The sequence below is a fragment of the Rhopilema esculentum genome, chromosome 4, assembly GCF_057945365.1.
Source record: "Rhopilema esculentum isolate cy_ngs chromosome 4, ASM5794536v1, whole genome shotgun sequence".
Classification (NCBI taxonomy): domain Eukaryota; kingdom Metazoa; phylum Cnidaria; class Scyphozoa; order Rhizostomeae; family Rhizostomatidae; genus Rhopilema; species Rhopilema esculentum.
In genome coordinates this window covers 4,483,470-4,503,299 of record NC_142818.1, presented here as the reverse complement: position 1 = coordinate 4,503,299, position 19,830 = coordinate 4,483,470, and the positions used below count along the sequence as shown (strand labels likewise).

The 19,830-nt window shown below is 37.4% G+C and overlaps 3 protein-coding genes across 3 annotated transcripts in view; 1 reads left to right on the top strand and 2 right to left on the bottom strand.

Annotated features, from left to right (window-relative positions):
- The window catches only part of LOC135691071 (uncharacterized), a 44,942-nt gene that overhangs the window by 5,347 nt on the left and 19,765 nt on the right, over window positions 1–19,830 (top strand). The window contains exon 5 of the mRNA XM_065208821.2: window positions 480–19,830. This exon is cut by the window's right edge and continues 19,765 nt beyond it. Coding sequence (XP_065064893.2) covers window positions 480–1,148 — 669 coding nt within the window. The 3' untranslated portion in view covers window positions 1,149–19,830. The remainder of the gene's footprint in view (window positions 1–479) is intronic.
- Window positions 5,794–6,450, bottom strand: LOC135691069 (techylectin-5B). The gene is made up of 2 exons (XM_089116090.1): window positions 6,215–6,450; window positions 5,794–5,875 (listed from the first exon to the last, which is right to left on the bottom strand). The coding sequence occupies exons 1-2, from the start codon at window positions 6,448–6,450 to the stop codon at window positions 5,863–5,865; spliced, it is 249 nt and encodes an 82-aa protein (XP_088972216.1). The 3' UTR covers window positions 5,794–5,862.
- LOC148960324 (uncharacterized) lies at window positions 10,056–10,749 on the bottom strand. The gene is made up of 2 exons (XM_089116088.1): window positions 10,414–10,749; window positions 10,056–10,196 (listed from the first exon to the last, which is right to left on the bottom strand). Exons 1-2 carry the CDS (start codon window positions 10,747–10,749, stop codon window positions 10,056–10,058), a joined length of 477 nt encoding a protein of 158 aa, XP_088972214.1.

Genomic DNA, 19,830 nt, shown 5'->3' with positions numbered 1-19,830 from the left:
CTATCAAACTATTTCGGTGGGCAGCTAAAATAAGCCTAATGCTTGGTTCGTCTGACATTCAGTAGATATTTTTCAGTATCTCTAGCATGATCTTCTAGCTCAGCATTTCTTTGAAGAAGAAATTTCAAGATATACCACACTGACATGCATACCCAAAAGGAAATCTGTTTGTCGGTAGCATGGTAGTCTACAACCTTAACGGGATTTTTCTTGCCACTGCTCCATTTCCGAGTCTAGATAATGCTTGATGAATGATCAGTTTTCAGGAGGATGTTCTGCTCAAAAATTCAAAGGCTAAAAGCTTTTGTGTCACTAATAATCAGCTTAAGTGTGACTAGATATTGTATCAACTTTAAGCTGATAAGAAAAGAAGATCACAACCAGAGTTGGGTGATTGCTAAGCTTTTTTTATTGATTTTTAGTATTTTGTATTTTGTTTAGATATTTTTCAAATATGATTTTATGTCTCTTACTTACAGTCTCTTGAAGATAAATTGGAAGAAGCTTGCTCCAAGCTAAGTCTTGTCGAGGATTCAAAAATGCAAACAGAACGCGAACTTGCATCAAAAAGAAAGTTAGAAGATCGCTATAACGAAGAGAAAGATAAATATGAGAAGAAGATCAGTGCTCTCGAAATGAAAGCTGAGGAACTGAGTGTAAAGCTTGAATTAGAGGTGTCTTCGAAAAAAAAGTTATTGGAACAGAACAATCTGCTACAACAGATTGAAAAGCAAAAGTGCCAAATAGAAGCTCTTTTGAAAGAAAAACAGCGAATCGAACAAGACTTTGAGGAGATATCTTCACAAACCGAGGAGAACAAAATGAAGATGATTTCTTTACATTATAGTAATTCCATGCTTGAACTAGAGAGAGATGCTCTTAACCAGTCATCTATTGATCTCAAAACAGAGGTGGAATATTTGAAAGAAAGGGAAGCATCTCATAAGACCTCGTGTGGAGATTTCAATGAGTATGTTAGTATAAAAAGGGAGTTAGCGATTTTGAAAGAAGAAAATTTGAAACTCAAAAGCTCAAGACCGAGAACTGAACTTAGGACATTAAAATCTATCGAACCCAAAGTAAAAGGTCGACCCCTGAAATCTGCTCCTGATCCAAAGAAGACACTTCAATCCCAAATTAAAGGTTAATTGGAATTGTGATTTATAAGTTGACCTTGGCTTGTTTAGATTCTTACATATTGAAAAAATTTCAAACGTTTGTTCGAAATGTTTGCGATTTATTTTCTTTAAATCTGGTAGGAAAACGGTCATCATTATTAGAAGCTACAGATTTTGACACTTCTAAGAGCGTGAAATGGCACGGGAAGGGCTAAATTTATATCGGGTTTTTCATCAAAAATTTGTCTGGAAATGAGTCAAGGCTGCCAATACTTCAGCAGGTATTTGGCCAATAAATACCTAGAGATTGCCAAAGAGGAAGTTAATTCCTTCTGCCAATAAAGCAGCGGTGGTTTTATTTTCGTTTTGACAAATAAAAGTTGGGAGTCAACTTCTCCTTGGTTGGAAACAACATAAATGCTTAAATAAAAGAACACCTTATCTTTCCTTGTAACCTTAAGCTGTATTAAGGATGCCTGTAGGAATGTCAAGCGGAAAGGGCCAACCGCACTCTTTTTTAAACTTGCAGTTTTTTCTTCGAGAGAGTTGACCATTTTGCAACCTGATAACTGTTATCATTAATTAATTTTACGATGTGACATTTACTGCAATTACATAACCTCTCTACAATAAATCTGGCATGTTACCATAAAACATAACGTGTTCAATTATCTGAAAATAATTAAAAACTAGAACGGCAAGTGAAGCTTCACGTCAAAGATGCACACAGAAGTGTAACGTTGGTGCAATTAATTTGGGGGTACTGAAAACATATTACCCCGGAAGATTTAGGATTCGGCACTAGCCTCCCCTTGGAAACCTATTAATCGGACAATGAGGTTGGTTAATTCATCTTTGGCTAACTATAGTCTATTTGGTATCGAAACTTGTGACTTGCACGAAAAGAGTGCTGTATCGGATGCATTAAATGATATAACATAAAAACAAAGTGCATACATTGCTAATGCTAAATGAGACCAGCTCTAAGAATATTGCTCTTGGTCGATGCAGTTGATAGGTGACGTTAAAATGCTAGTTATTTCTAATTATTGCTAGTTTCTAATCCATAGTAAGTCGGTAGGGGCACCTCCCATCCGTAAAAGGGACATGCACTGTGTCTGGCAGAAAAGTGGCGGGGACGCATGCTAATAACACGATAGGTATTATTAGGCGCTCAATATTTTCTACTAACAAATGTCTATTTATAAATCTATACCTGCATATAATTGCGTGTATAAAAAGTAGGATATTACCTTTACGACTTTGCAAATATGTGTTAGGCTATTTTAATCGTGACCAATGCTAGCTAAAATGCTTCTAAAAGAAGAAGCACCCTGCTTTGAATTTTTTGCCAAAACTTTCAGCTGCACTTTATTTTTGCGAACATTTTCAAAAGACACAGATAAAAATATCATAGATAACAAAATGACGGGGCAAACTCATGTAAATATAGCGACGGAATTCTCTTCACTGAATACTGGATAAAAAGTGAATACTGGTTGAGAAACGGCCCAATTTCATTGTAAAGGTTCCTTTGGGTACGCGTCCACGAACATTGCTTGCGTCGTGCTCTCTTTCATACCACCATAATTTTCAAAATAATAATTAGATTCATTGCTTCTTTGCTGAGGCGAATTAAACCTTCATTGATAAAAATGCATCAATTTCGTCATGAAAAATCAGTGGAATTTTTTCTGTTTGCGCATCAAATGGATATCTATTTAGTGATTGTTTGTGCATGAAAAGAACTTCAATTTAGTGATTGACTTTTCTAGTTGATCTATCATTTCACAGCTTCATCTTTCCCGCCAACCTATTTTCACTAGAATCCTCTAAGATGCAAATTTTATCATCTCATAATGCCGGAAACATAGCTGTTTATGTGAAATATTTCTGGCAAAAGAAAAGGTTGCGAACATCTATTAAACTGCCTCTCCTTGTGGTGTGAACATTAAAGTGAAAAATATGGTCTTATAGAATTTTTTCTTGTATTCCGCCTGTGTGTTAATTTTGTTCTGGATCCTAAAACATGCGCTCTTGTGGAGCAAAGTTAAACTGTGGCAGATAGCTATGCTAAAACGACTCTGCTTAGGCCTGATTACCGTATTTGCTATGCTCTGCTGTTTTGTGCTCTTTTATAATTTGGTGCTTTTAAATACTTGGTAATCATATTTACTTCTTTTAAGAAATTAAGCGCCAAAAAGAAACTTAAACTGTCGCACAAAACTGGAAAACTACCTGGAAAACGCTATAGAAGATTATTCTTTCGTTCAAATCAAGGATGCATCAAGCATATTTCATTGTTAAAAACATTCGGTAACATCAAAGTAGATGACGTAATTCACGAATAATGTGTTTTCCAGAGCAGGTTCACTTCTTATCTGACCAAAAGGGATTCCGCAGGGCTCGTGTTTGAGACTCTAGTTTTTCATGAAACGAGAGAATGATTTGAAAAACTGTCTGGAAAGCATGATGCCAAGTCTATATGCCTATGATGTATCTATAACACCTTAATCAGAGAACCTGTACAAACTCAAGACAAATTTGGAACATGTGCTTGAAAACACTTCGTTTGATGAAGACCAGTCTTTTGCACCAACAAGTGAATGCATAGATCAAGGTCACAGGAGACCGCTTAGTCGTACAGGTAATGACATTCTTAATGTGGCACTCAAAAGCAATGTTATCAGAAAGGTCGTCAAGTTCAAGTTTCTGGAAAACAACATCGATGAAATTTTATTTGGAAAGAGCAGAACTAAACTATCAAAAGAAAGCTGGAAAAAGGGCTTGAGAAATCTAAAAAATTATCAAGTCTTGGCAAAACTATAAATTTCTCTTTGAAAGCTATCTAGATGCACTGTTTACATTCATCTCCCCAGCCACAAAATGTACCTAGCTGCAAAGGTTGTAAACTAAGGATGGATAGACTAGCCTTGTTCATTACAGTATGTGATTCAATCAACATGCAAAAAGACACTGTAAAACTATTTGACGACCTAGTTACATTTAAGAAATAAGAATTGTATTTAAATGTTGGCTTCATGGCATGCCACCAGGCATGAAGCCAGCATAGGGCCGGCAATGCCGAGTTAAGATCGGCTTGTCAACTGCGCATAGTTTTCTCAGAGCTCGATTTTCTAATTTCTCGAAATCCGTCGAGAATCCTTTAGGGGGTGGGGTGGGGGGGGGTGTAGCAGGACGATTGATCATATCAATTTCGAATTTCGTTCTTTCAAAAAAGCCCCTGCTACACAACATGCTTTTCCAACAATTTGAAATAGATTGAAAATGCTAAAAAGGCATTTCCAACGTTTTCCCAGTGTCTGAAGGGCGTGGTCGAAAATTATTTTTGTACCCCAGTATCATCATCATCCATTATTATTATAATATAAATACAATAATAAAGCTAAATAAAGCTCGCAATGCCAGGCTATTCCTGACAAATAAGAGCTTTCACAACTTGTTAAAAGTTATTAAAAGAAATACAATGGCTTACAAGCAACAGCAACAACAACAAAAAATGCCACTGGAGCGACTCGATATTACACCGCGAGGACTGTTGCATAGTCGTTATTTGTTTTTACCATGAATGCATAGACTTTGTTGACTGTTGTGACCATAGAGATATGGTTGTGACCGCATGTTTGTCGACAGTCATGCGGGAAAACGTCTAATGTTTTAGACAAAAACATTTTTTCAACCTAAAGTTTTGGACGGGCATAGAGGGGTAAGTTGGGCGGTTAATAGCAGCTCCGAAATGCCTTTTAGCCTCTCTAGTGACGTCATACCTTGAAAGGATCTCCTCGGCTGCTTCTCTTCTGGATGGATTTTTTAGAATCAGCTAGAAATTTCGGACATTCAAAAGTAGGCAAATTTGCTTCCTTCCACCAACAACTTTCACCGCCAGTTTAGATATAGCAGACCAAACTTGCTTTACCGTGGGTTAGCATAGAAGCATATTGTACGTGAATCACTGTAAAAGCTGAGGGTCTCCCAGAGGAGAGGGTACTTATTCCCGTGTTACCTTTGAAAACAAACCAATGTTCCTGTGTTCCCATTGAAAAAATAAAAAGTGTTCTCTTATTCCCTTCCTAACTAGTAACAATGTTAACATGTTCCCAGTGGAAAATTTGAGTTGTTGCTGTGTTCCTCTACCATTTGTGGCCATGTTCCCTTGATCCCGAAAACCCCTGGGAGACTTTTAAAGCTCCGTTTCAACGATCCCAACATTTGACTAGAAATGACTCAATATTTGTAGAGCGTTGTTCAGTGATGTTCAGTTAGAACATCCAAGATGATTTGGAAGTGAAACATGACCAAATTATTACCCTTTGGTAGAGTAATGTATTACGTCATTAGAAAACGTATTGTTGATACGCATGGTCGGATTAAAAGGGGTAGTTTTGGTGCGGTGCTACAGCTTTAGGCCCAATCTTGAAAAAGGCCCAGATAAGTTGACGAGAATTTTCCGATAGTTGGTTAGGTGCTTGTCTAATAGCACCTGATGCAACTTTACCTAATCCAGTACCATTAATAGATTATCAAATGGCAAATTGTATAAGCAAATAAAGTTTATTTTTTTATAATTGATTGATGAATAAACGATAAATACACATATAGGTGCAAGATCATCTTCAAGGCAATTTTCGTTAAAGTATTATCTAAAAATCCTTTTGTCATCAACTAAAAAATCACCTCACCAAGTCAAGTCTCTATAATCCTCCAATTTATGGATTCCCTCGTCTTATCGAGTTCCCCTGAAAATATTCAATCCAAAAATTTAGAAGAATATTAAAAGAAAATAACAAATAGACAAAATGAAAATAAAATGGTTGTTTCTATCATCATGATTAAGAAAAATCCATATTTTCAAATATATTTGACTCGATCAACTACCAGATGATTTGTAAACAAAGTTTCATCCTTTAAATTTGTATTTGACAAGATTCATGTCATATAGACTGCCTTCTTACAGGCTGTAAGCTCTATCATATACTTCTTTAATTGCTCATTTATTATCATATGCATTCTATCCTATGAATTTCCATTAAGTAGAACAGAAACCAAATGTATATTAACGATCTCCTTGCTTTTACCTGTGATATTTCAGCTTCATTTCTGAAAACATTACATTGCCATGCTTTCCATCAATTCCAAGCCAACCCATGTATGTTGGACTTGTTGTGCTTGTTGTTGGGAAGAGTCCATTTAAACTTGCATGTTGACATGATTTGTACCACCAGGCTCCTTTAAAGTTGTTGGCACAGTTCTCCCTACTTTTATCGTTGTCTCGATCATATGTTGTGAATTTCATGCCATCATGAAACGCCATGGAGTCACCGGCATTACCTATAGAAAAATATATCACCACGATAGTTAGGCAGCAGGGGTGAAATCTTTACCCCAGAAAGACTCGTGCCTTCTATTTGCTAAATGTTGCCAAATAAATATGATATGCATTTGTCATAGGAACGTAATTAGAGGTTTCTGCCTGGGAATGAACCGAAATTGAAATGACAACTTCTTTAGCATGTTATTTAAAAAAAATTAATGAGTATGCATCAACCATTATAAATAATAATCAGTAAGGCAAAAGGTAGGGAGATTTCGATTACCTGAGTATCCACGTGAAAGCAGTTTGTAAGCAGATGCTTCGTCACCAACTTCAAATGAAGAATACTCTGCATAATACTGAGTTGTTGGACTGTTGTGGTGTTTCATGTCAATCCGTAGAATAGCCACTCTCCCTGGAGCAGCCAGTCTGTGCAACGTATCAAGTCCAATCCAAAAATTTCCACTCGTATCCCCAAATCCATTTTTGTATGACGCCCAGTTTCGATAAAAGTTGACACTGGCATCTATTCTTCTTTGAAAGACGATCCAATCTTGACTGCCATATACAAAGTCACAAAAGACGTTGGCTTTCCAATTGTGATCCGGTTTAATTTCGTAGACTCCGCTAACCGTTTCTCCAGACTTTCTCACGTCTCCACAATCTAGCAAGGAAGTATAGTCAGTAAGTTTGATCGGTGACACACTAGAGCCGGTCTTGATGCCGTTTGCTACCGTAATCTACGTAGCTGACATAGAGATCAAAAAAGTATATGAAAGCAATTGGATGCAATGACAGAACTTTCAGTCTAATTCAGTGGAAATAAATAGATACCTGATGTCCGATGCAAAACAGAGAAAAGCTTTATATATAAATATATATCAAGGCAGATTTGAACATTTTCAAGAGAAGAATGCGTCTACGATGGTTATTTAGGGACAATGACTCGAAAATTTTAGGTAGCAGTAGTCTAAATTCAAATGTAAGTCAAGCTGAAGTCCGTCTAATACCGATCCTTTGTTAGAATCCTATCTTTCTCAACTCGAAAAGGAGGTGCTGTCTGTCCAGACGGAAGATAAGTATCACAGTAACCTTCTTTCTTCTGAACCTATTGCGTTGAATAATCTTAAATGTGATAGGATCATAGTTATCAAGGAAACTAGGTAGATTTTATCTGTTGCCTAAGATTCATAAGGGATTGAGTGGGGTTAAGGGTAGGCCAGTCATTTCCAATTGTGACACTATTATAGAAAAAAACATTTCGGAATTTCTAGATCACCACCTCAATCCGCTGGTTAGCCCCGGTAGCTCGTACATTAAGGACACAAACCATTTTTTGTCTAAATTAGGTGAAATAGGTAGGGTACCAGAGGGGGCTATACCGTACACGGTTGATGTTGTGGGACTCTATCCTAGTATTCCACATGGGGGAGGGTTTGGAAGCCATCAGGAAAGCGCTGGATAGAAGAGAAAACCCAAACGTGGCTACTGATACCCTAGTGGGATCGGCATCTTCGGTTCTCAGTAACAACTATTTTGAATTTAATGATAAGATATAAAGGGAGAAATAAGGCACGGCTATAGGTACTAAGTTTGCTCCGGCTTGTGCTAATCTTTATATGACCCGGTTGGAGAAAAGGTTAGTGGAATCTTCGGTGGAAAAGCCCCTCATTTGGATGATATTTTCTTCATCTGGATGCATGGGGAGGAGAGGCTGAAAGAGTTCATTGACCATTTCAACAGTAGCCATGTTACCATCAAGTTTACTAGCGAACACTCTAGCGAACCCATCAAACCCCCCAGACGGTACCCAGCCCGCAGCGCCCCGCAAGGCAGCGGCAGCCCAATAGCCAAAAGAAGGCAGCCCCGCTCTACATGGCCCTAACCCGCACCTCACACTACAAAACAGTACGAAGACCGGAGATTTCCGAAAGTAGACCAAGGAGATCACAACGCATCTCGTAAAACCAATGGCAGTGCAGGAGAAAAGCTGAAGCCATGTTATTTGGAATAATGGTGAGAATACGAAAATGCAAGGAGATCTTATGCGTAGTACGCGAAGATGGTCAAATCAGCATCGCTTCAACATACAGTTATCCTAGTGTGCAACCAGACTTCTCCTTTAACAGTGATTTTCACAAAAGGCGTCTTCAAGCAGGGGGGGGGGGCGTGTTGGGCGTCAGCACATTTAAGATTTTTGCAGGGCAAAAGAGGCAACTTGTGTACTCTTCCTGTTACCTCTTTCCAATAATTATAACGTATTAACATTTTCGTAGCAGTTGAAATTTCAAAGTATGTCGTTAAATATTGAACTTTAAAGCAGAAAGGCATAAAAACATTTTGCTTTTGACCACACCCTCAATGAGTGAAAAACCCAATTTTTCTCCACAAAAACTACTTTTTTACCCCTCCAAAAATCTTTGGCTTCAACCCTGATTTTGATGCCAAATTCAAGAAGAGTTCATGTCGTTTACGACTATTGACGCAAAGAACCGAAGATCTCTTAGCAACGATCTGGACATAGAATCAGCAAGGTGTATATGGGGTAATTTTAAGAAGTTATGGCATAAATCGTACTTTTATATAGCGTAAAGCAGCTAGTTTTCTAAAATTTTGATAGAACAAATTATGATGTAAGAAATTTTATGCAGTTTCTCCGCATAATCTTATTTCTGATAAGAGCAAAGGTGGTTCTGTGGTATTATTCCTGGTTAATGCAAAAATTCCTCAGTGCTTATCCATAATGGCCGTTCAAGTTCTGTATCCAGACCATAACCCCGCATAAAAGTGGTCAAATTTTCGAATTTTTTATATTTATGCTCATAACAATTTAGAATAAACACAAGATACAAAACGATGCCACGGGAATCGTGGAAGTGCATCACAACCCTGTGACCATTAACAGTTAACTACAAGTCTGTCTCAAAATAGAGGCAGAATGATGCATGTTGAGGATTAAGATGTTGGGTTCTGCAGGAAGAGCACTCAGTTGTGTTATGTATCATTTATTTCGATATTAGCACAGACTGCAGACACAAACAAAACATAACGATATCAGAATTGCAAAGAACTTAGTAATGATCCACTAAAGGGGTAGGACAAAAGCAGAATTTTCAAAAATGCTACGGTGCGTGGATGTATTTTAGCATAGTCTTGATAATATCGTTGTTAATATCATTTGGTAATCTTTCATCTCTATACAAAATAATTTGAACTAGAGCTTTGTTAGAATGCTTTGCTTGATAGGCTATTTGCAAGCAATATTGCGTTGACACTCCAGAGAAGACCTGTCTCTGAAAATCGTTTAAGTGATAAATACTATTACAAAAAAACATCATTAAACATCTTTTCAGCGTTTTCTGTTGCCATTGTAATCGTAGCTTTCAATACAAAGCTATTGTACTTTGCCCCAAATCTTACTGGAATTTTAAGACAACGTTTTATTTAACCAAAAGTGAAGGTATTAAAATTGAAGATCAGACTGGTATGAGCAAGATGAATTCTGTTCATATTTAATTTTGGTTTTTCTTAATAGATGTTAAGCCAATTTTACAAAATTAGCAGTTTAGTAAATTTTGAAATCGTCTTCAAACGGTGAATAATAACTAGTTACCTTGTTTCAGCTTTTCACAATGTCTTCCGTAGTAAAGTGGGGCGCATATGCACTTGTATCCCTTTTCATCACATGTATCTTTGCACTTCGCACCATTTTCGCAAGGAGATTTGATTTCACAAACAGGTCCATCCTAGGATAAAAAGGTAGATTTTCATAGCTTATCGAAAAGATAGAACAAATACGACAAGAAATCTGAGAAATTGAAGACCAGGGATATACAATGCTTGGTTAAATTGAAATGTCCCTGTTTGAATATTTGACATGTGGAATAGCTATTTTCTATAATATTGTGACTTAGCCTTTTTCATAAGAAAACTTTAAAATGTCTGTACTACGACTGCACTCACATTTATTTTCCCATCGTCTGTTGTCATGTACACCTGCCCCTCCCTTTCCGTCAACAGCGCAACGCTCTCATTGAACCTTCTTTCCAGTAGCTCACAATTCATCGTCCCGCGATTGTAATTCAAAGAGAGACACTTAGGCCAAGAAAGACATTCGAGGGTGCACTGTCGCACTGTCCTTGAAGAAATTGTTTTCATGACTGTCCCTGTGTCAGCAGTATTGTTCAGGATAATGCTGAAGTCAGCGTAGAATTTGCACGGAAGTCTTGTTAAGCAAAGACATCTGCTGGTCATCAGTAAGACAAATAGAGTTTGGCATGTTGTAAAGGCCTCTTTCATTTTGAATTTCTGAATTTGAATCTCACTACTTGATTATGAATTGATTTGAAACTCTTCGTTGGTGTGTTGCCGAACTTTACCAAATGTCACGCTTGCTCGTGTAATATAAATTCAACATTTAATAATTGATGTGACAATGATAAGATAATTAAACCCCACTTTTGGTGCTCTACTTCTTACGCCATAACCCGCTAGACATCAATTTTGAAACATATTTTGTCTATAGTTTTAAAAGACGAGCCTAGCAACTCTGTTGCTCCTGTAACAACAAGGACAAAGCTGCATAACAGTGAATAATGCGTGAATAACAAAATGTTCTTCCAATCTGTATGATCTCTCAAAATCAGCGGCGGTTTTAGAGAATGCTGGGCCTAGGGCCGAAAACATGTGCGGGGCCATAGGTTTTTCCAACTTGAATTTTTTCTTGGATGTGATCGCTGTTCAGCATCATGTGCGCTGCTAGGCAAACTGCAAAGCAGTGTAGAGTGACAAAGTGATGCTATTAAAAAATTCAGTTTTATATTTTGGAATTCTGACCCTATAACGTGAAATATCACTACAAATGCCTCTAAATTTTAAAGATTTTGAACCAGGCAAAAACATCAGTAACTAATAGAAAAGCTTATTTCTTTCATTGACCATATCTCAGTCCATTTTGAATAGATTCAACTGATTTTGCAAAACTTGAGTTATTTTGTAAATATGTAGGATTTGGTGTTCCTCAGGGCTCCTGTTGGGGGCCTTTAATTTTCATCATATATTTGAAATTCATTTGAAATGTACGATCCTAAGAATAGACGCCAATGACACGAGTATAAACAGAGCCTTTGAAAACCTGCATTACCTTCTTAAAGACCTCAAAAATTGGCTTGAAAATATTTCTAATGCAAATAAAAAAAAAGTCTAGGTTAAAATAGAAACAATTGATTATCGGCCATGAACAAAAGTTGTAACAATGGGTCGAGGAAATAAAATAACTCTTAACTGGAAGTACTGGGAGGATCATTATTAATGCAAAAAATGAAAGTAACAGTATAATGAATGAGACCAAAACAACGGGTGGCCCCCTCTCCCCAATATTAATTTTGTTTCGACGGCACTATAATAAGAAACCTTTTAAAAATCAGTTTGCTGTTCTTCCTGGGAAATGTATTTTTGCTTTGTAGATGTGTTTTAGGTCGTTTTTGGAAACGAATTAGCGTCAATAGTTCGCGAACTTCGGCACGAGTATCAATTCTTTGGGTGTTGTATAGTGAAAGATATCGTTAGAAATTCTGTCCTGAATCTAAGGGTCCAACGATCTTTACATTGCTTTGTGATATACGTCCATTGCAACGATCTCGGTTCGTATTTGTCCCATAAGCTTTCAGGAAATTTTTTTTTCACATTCTTATAGGCTAGGACATCACTTTCATATCGGAGAAGATTTTCTAAACTTAATTCTTAATTCTTGCGTTCTAAAATTGTTAACTACAATGCCTGCCAAAAGTCTTGGAACACTGACATCAATTTCCAAGGTCAAAATCAATCATCCCCCTCTCCCCTACAGAACAATGTTGGTTTAATATCAAACGGGTTTGGATTTTAAGAAACACTTTCTTTTGTGCTTCTTTTATGATATTTCTCTAATTCATCAACATTGTTTTAGGGGGAAGGGGGCGGAAGAAGCAATTTTTTTTCATGAAAGGAATGAAAGATATCAAATGCAGCGTAAACTGCTGGGTGTTCCAAGTACTTTTGGCAGGCATTGTAGGAGCTTTTTTTGTTGGTGGTGGAGAAAACTAGTTGTTCTCTCGATAAACTCTTGCATATTACATTGGCGTAGCGCAGGTGACTCTCGATTAATGTATAATAGACCTGTTTTAGATACGTGGCAACTGCTAGCTCGTCTACAATAATGCCGAGGGATTTAGCTTTATAAAATCCCTCAATGTCGCAGTTATTTGATTTTAGCATTTCTAGAAAGTTCAGCTTGTTTGCCTTGAGTGAATGCCCTATGACCATAAATTCGGATTCAGGCTGACCTTATTTACCCTCAGCATCGTCAACGTAGATGCTTGTCTTGGAAAATTTAAGCACTTTAAGTAGATAATAAAAAGGAAGGGGCCCAGACAGGAACTTTGAGGAATTCCAGAAACCTCTTCTCTTGAAATCGAATTCTGACCATTCAAAGTGCAAATCTGTTGTCTTTTACTCCAGATCTTCCCTTGATTCTATAACTACATATTTCTTTTACCAATATGTTATGATAGACTTTGTCAAAAGCCTTTTTGAGATTTAGTATAGTTTTTGAGAGAATATAATAAGATTGGCGTAGCTACTATCTATGCTTTCGTGTCAGAAGTCTATGCTGCATTTAGTGATGTTGTAGTGGAGTATAACTTTCGAAAAGCTTTACCATTCTTAAGACTTCTGTTTTATACAATAATTCATCGTTTTCTGGCGTGATGTTCTTTAAGCAAATTTTGTCTGGTCTCCGTTCAATGTTTTTTTCTAGGCTTAGCCCAACAGATATTAAGTGGCAATTTAAGGCTGCAAGAATCTCATTTTTTGTCAAATGTTTGTCGTTAATTTTAATGCTGAGAAACGGTGTAGATTTGACTTCTTTGTCCAATACTGCTCTCATTGTTTTCCACATTTTCTTTGGATCCCAAGTATTTTTCTCTATCACATTTCTTTAATAATCCCGGACAGAGTTCCTATTTTCTCTTGCTGCTTTATTTCACTGTATTGCATAAGCTGATTCTATTGCAGGAATCTTAATAGCTATTTTGTCAGTCTGTCCCTGGTTCCCCTCGATTTTCTGAAGTGAGATGGCAGATAAACTAACCAAGTTAAACCAATTGCGCACAAGGGCAAAGAGATTTAACGAGAAAGCGAAGTACAAAGATGGTTGGCTCTGTACTTGGCTTTCTGTAAGGTCTCTTTCTATTCTAGTTAGACAAGGTGGTCATGACATACACATTTTTACATGACCTCTGTCACGAAAACCTTCGTGACAAATTCACTCAAAGGCAGTGTGTCGCGCTGTTCACTTTGTTCTATTTCGAGGGTCCTCCAAATTAGAGAAGCATGGCAAATTAGAACAACTCATCGTTAGCATCATTAAGCGTCCTTTGTTACGAAATGAAAACTCACTGAAATGTTGTTCTTTGTTTCCATAAACCGATGAACGGCGCGACGTACTGCCTTTAACGATCCCAAATTTCTAAGTTTAGCACAAGAAGTACTCCTTTTACAAAAGCTGAACTAGAATTGCCAAAACATTTTTCTTTCTCTATCGTACAAAAATGTATAATTTCTTGGAAAACGCAAGAGAAAATTATTGTTTTGTTCAAATGAAAAATTTATGAAGCATATCAAGCATTGTTAAAAACATTCGGTAACATCAAAGTAGATGGCGTAACTCACGAATAATCTGTTTTCCAGAGCAGGTTCACTTCTTATCTGACCAAAAGGGTTTCCGCAGGGCTCGTGTTTGAGACTCTTGTTTTTCGTGAAACGATAGAATGATTTGAAAAACTGTTTGGAAAGTATGACTTTTGCAGCCTTATTCTGTAGAATCTGAAGCGACTTCATTGATACTTTACTGTCACGGTTTCTCATACAATGTCAGCATAATCAAATAGAGGTAGTATCATTGAGTTGTACACCGTCTCTCTTTGAGCTCTTGGTAGTAGCTGCCTTATTCGTCTCAGGACACCTATTCTTTGCGAAACTTTTCTGGAAACCGACTCTAAATGATACATCCAAGAGAGATTTTCACTGATGGTAACTCCCAGGTATTTGTAGTTGCTGACTTTTTCTAATTCCTTGCCTTCATTGCTCAGCGCTACATTTCCAAAATCTTTGACTCGCTTTTTCCCTCCAATCAGCATATATTTTGACTTGCCAGTGTTGAGGGTTAATCTGTTATTCACAAGCCAGTTCCTCACATTATTTCGATCTTCATTTAATGCTACTGTAAGATGATCACTGATCAGCTCTAGGAGCTGTTGTATGAACTGGTCTGGTATTTTGGAGTCGATCCGGAAAGTCATTTATGTAGACAAAAAACAAGAGCGGTCCCAGAACTGATCCCTGGGGCACTCCTTTAAAAACATAGCTCGGTTTGGAAATATAATTCCCAACACTAGCATTACTGAGATAAGCCGTAAACCAGCCCACTGACTTTTCATCAACACCATGAGCCGCTAATTTTTTCAGCAGGATAGAATGCTCCACCGTGTCGAAAGCCTTCTTTAAGTCAAGGTAACAAGCTCCTGTTACTTTGGAGTTATTCATATTTTCAAAAATGTCTTCACAAAATTTTAGAAGGGCATGTACAGTTGATGAAGAGTGCTGGAAACCATATTGTCTTGGATAAAGGACGACATTTTCCTTTAAGAAATTGTATAACTGTGAGTGAACAGCACGTTCTAGTATCTTGCTTGCAGTAGGCACTATCGAGATTGGCCTATAGTTAGCACAACCCTTGTCATCACTACTTTTGAGTAGAGCTCTAACTTTCGCTGATGTCCAACTGTTTGGTACACATTGCTGTTCAATCGATAGGTTTAATATCTTTTGCAGTACTGGAGCAATATCATCTGCTCCATCCTTTAGAAGCCTTGCACTGATCTTATCAAGACCTACCGCCTTGTTTGTTTTTAAACTCTGTAGCTGTTGTTTGACAAATTCCACAGAAACAGTCTTTATAGTGAATGAGGCTGTCGTTCTCGGTGCAATATTAAATGCAATATTAAATACGACTCGAGTGCTCGTGCTAATTTTATACCAGTTTTAGAAAAATGTTTATTAAAAGCTTCTGCAATTTTGGAAGGATCAGTGATATAACAATGTTTTTCTTGGAGTCCAAAAGTATCGGGTGATTTTTCATCTGACAGGATATCTTTAAGGCATTTCCACATTCTTTAGCTGTCAGACTAATTTTCTTCTATCAAACTTTTGAAGTATTCAGATTTTAATCGACGGTTCTCTCGGTTAGCATAGTTGCGCAACTTTTTGTACATATCTCAATGTTATGCACTATAAATACTACATGCTTTACGATGGTGATAGTCACGTTCATTTCTAGCACCCAACAACTCTTTGTTGACCTAAGGTGCTTTTTGTCCTTTGACTCTTTTCTATTCAGTTGGTTCGTGCACCTCCGCTATTTCACAGAACAATTTTTCCCAAAGGAAAAGAGCATCATCAACGGATTGAACACCATCAATAACATGCCAAGGAATGTTCGCTGAATCTTTCAAGAAATCCTCCTTTACGAAGTTCTTAAAAGTCCTTGATTCATATGCCCGAGACGTTAGTTTAGGAACGCCACTTTTAAACACACACATGATAATGCTATGACCACTGATGGACGATGAAATAACCCCAGTTTGCACAACTCTATGTGTGTTATTTTCACAGAGAAGATGAACAAGAGTTTTTGAACTTTTACAAACCCTAGTCGGTAATTTTATCACTTGCTCAAGGTCCTTTGCCAAAAGAAAATTGCGAACAGATTGTCTCATGATCTTGGGCCCTGACTTAGAGAGCATGTCCACATTACAATCACCCATTATGGTGATTTCTGTTTATGTATGATCTATCTTTTGTAATTGATCTTCAAAATAAAAAAGGTAAGCGTAAAGTGTGGCATCAGGTTGCCTATATTCCAATGATTAGTGGTTTAGATTTCGGTCGATTTATTTCGATCTAGATACATTCAGTATGCTTATTCTCCATTAGGTCTGTTCTTTTTCTCGCATTTAACTCACTTCTGACGTAAACTACCAACCCCTCATCCTGTTTTGATTAGGATCTTTTCGATCTCTTTGAACTGCAGTATATCCAGAGATTTTGATTTCGTTGTTAGTAATGTCAGGTGTTAGCCAGGTTTCAGATACACCAAAAAAATCAAAATGGAGATCAGCAAGAGTTTTCCTTTTTCTTATCAAGCTTATTGTACAGATGATTGACGTTAGAATATCCCACTTTACACTTAGGCCACCACTTTCAGGCCACGTCGAAATTTAGGCTTCCTCCGCTGTCCCTGGAAAGATGCACTGTAAACAAGACCAGTTTGTGCTGGGTTCACTCAGTGCAATGTAATCATTTTCATCAATATGAACACACTTTGCGTGAAACCAAAGCTCACAGTCATCACATAGTATTCCATCTTGTTAGCTTTTACTGGCTTTTTACATGCCCCACGAGGATATTTCCAGTTAGATCCTGGATTTACATGGATGTCATCACAAAGTAACAGAATTAGATGAAACATTCGATTGCAAAGTCGAGGTTTAATGGCAAGAGAATGCTTAGGCCCATCCAACATGGCGTGGGAATGCCAAAGACTATATGCAGAGTAAACATCAACGAGTTGAGCTACAACCTGGTTACCAGTTTCGAAGGTCGTGTTCAATCCAAAACCATTAACTCAAAGGATGTAGTAGATACTGGAATCACTTTTCATACTCAAAACTGAGGCAAAATGCAAATTGCGAACGGAGCTGCGAAATTCATGACCGCCATACTCGAGAAACAAATCTCGAGGATAAAATGTTTTATGATGTTTTAATCTTCAAGAGCGAATAAAACCCTACCAATGTGATTACAATTACCAAAACCCCCCAACCTAATACCAGCAGCACATGTGCAAGCTGCAGAACAAACATCACCAGAAGAATTTGAAACTTGAACAATTGTCTTATACAGAGTTCTTTTAATTGAAGCTTTTACACGCACATCAAAAGAATAAACTTGGCAATTTCAATATTTTTTTAGAGCCTTCATAAAAAAGTGGAAGGCCTTAAGCTTCTTATAGGATGTGCTCTTTAACAAAATATGTTTGAATTTCAGTGTACGAATAACAAGGTAATCGTACAGCTGAATGAAACTAAATGGTGGTGTTCCACGAAGATCGGATGTCCAAGGCAAATGTTTGCAATTTCTTCTAAAAATGGCATCATATGTCCAAGCCCCTGATGAATTACTTGCCGAGTATAAAGTGGCGTTGGATGACGAAGAAATATTTTCTTTCAAGCGACATAAGATTGCGAAGAACCAAGTCTTCTCTCGTTGTAGCAACGCAATACTTGCATGAGCTGTTTTAAAGGTGCCAAGATCTTCCAAACAAGGGACTGTCTTGCCTTCTGAAAGAATCGCAACGAATTGCTCCATGATATAAATCTTAATATTTCCTGAAAATTTCCGAAATCCGAAAGAAAACTTTTTACGATCGCGTCTCACAGTAAATTTCTGATGAGGGAGTGTGAGTCTCGTTTCCGCTCTTCGTCCTCGTTGTCAAATAGATTGTGAAAAGGATTAAAAGCATTTCAATCTCTGTGACAATTTCAGGCATGTCTCTAGGCAGGAATGCTTGGCTTGCAGCGGGATCAAATAATTTCAATTTTTAACTATGGTTTAATTAAAGTAGTAGGATAAACATAAAAATGATCCTTGTTTTTATAATTTTTTGAATAATCTGACTACAAGCGGTAATGGCCATAGTCTGGATCCGCCACTGTTACCGTAGGTTAGCTTTCTTTTAAAGTTTAGTAGCACATTGTACGTGAATCACTGAAAAAGCTGAGGGTCTCCCAGAGGAGAGGGTTCTTGTTCCCGTGTTCCCTTTGAAAACAAACCAATGTTCCTGTGTTCCCATTGAAAAAATAAAAAGTGTTCTCTTATTCCCTTCCTAACTAGTAACAATGTTAACATGTTCCCAGTGGAAAATTTGAGTTGTTGCTGTGTTCCTCTACCATTTGTGGCCATGTTCCCTTGTTCCCGAAGACCCCTGGGAAACTCTAAAAGCTCCGTTTCAACGATCCCAACATTTGACTAAAAATGACTCAACATTTGTAGAGCATTGTTCAGTGATATTTAGTTGGAACATCCCGGCTGATTTGGAAGTGAAACATGACCAAATTATTACCCTTTGGTAGAGTAATTCATTACATCATTAAAAAAATGAATTTTGATAGGCAGGGTCGGATTAAAAGGGGCAGTTTTGGTGCGGTGCTGCAGCATTAGGCCCAATCTTGAGAAAGGCCCAGATGAATTGATGAGAATTTTCCCATAGTTGGCTAGGGTTTTGTGTAATACCCGCTGACTCAACCTTTTCTTAATCCAGTACCATTGATAGCTTGTCAAATGGCAAATTGTATATGTAAATGAAGTTTAACTTTTTGTTATTGATTGATAAATAAACGATGAGTTTTCATTTAAGACAAAATACATGCAAGCTAAGTTTTAATCCCCCCTCCCCCTCCACAAAAATCAATGTCATGCTTCCGTAAAGGTTATTACAAGCTATAGAGAAACAGTTAGAGCATGAAAGCGAGCAGCAACGTACCTTTGCGCCAGTTGGCACAAAATATTCGTGCACTCTATAGATGTTTAGAATATTGTTTGTGCAGACCGTACGTGTATTTTGTATATCAATGACCGATACATTACAAATAAGGACTCTAATAGTCAGTGGCGGACTGGCAACCGTTTGACCAGCCGGGAAAAGTAGCCAAAGGGCTGCCAATAGGTGCTAAAATTGCATAACTTTGGGTCTTGTAAAACTGGCTCGGAAAAACTTTGCTTTACCTGAGAATCAGTTTGTTGCAAACACTGTCATAAGAAACGAAACGGGGGTCAGGGGCTGGCCATCGGAAATTTTTTTAAATCGCCCTATTTAGAATATCAGAACATGCCCCATGTCGAAATCAAAGTTTTTTATTCACAATTGGCATTGGCATGAAGAAGACTCTCTGTCAAATTGACTGTATTTGAAACGTCTACACGGCTGGTCAAATTTGTAGGTATCAAGTGACGTATTGTCCTCAATTTCATGTATCGAATGATGATATCAAATGATAGATTTTGAAAGTTGGACCAAAGCCCAAAGCCCGTTTTCAGTTAGCGAGACACTCCCTTACAAGATTTTATAAAGAAAGCAGCTTCTCTCGCTTAGGAGACGAGATTATTTTAAATTAAGCTCGATCTCTAAATCTTTAAAAATTTGACGAAATATATGACTTCGTTCTCATAAATTTTCAATTTTTTGAAATTAAGTTTTGCAGCATATCTTTGAATAAAAGTAAA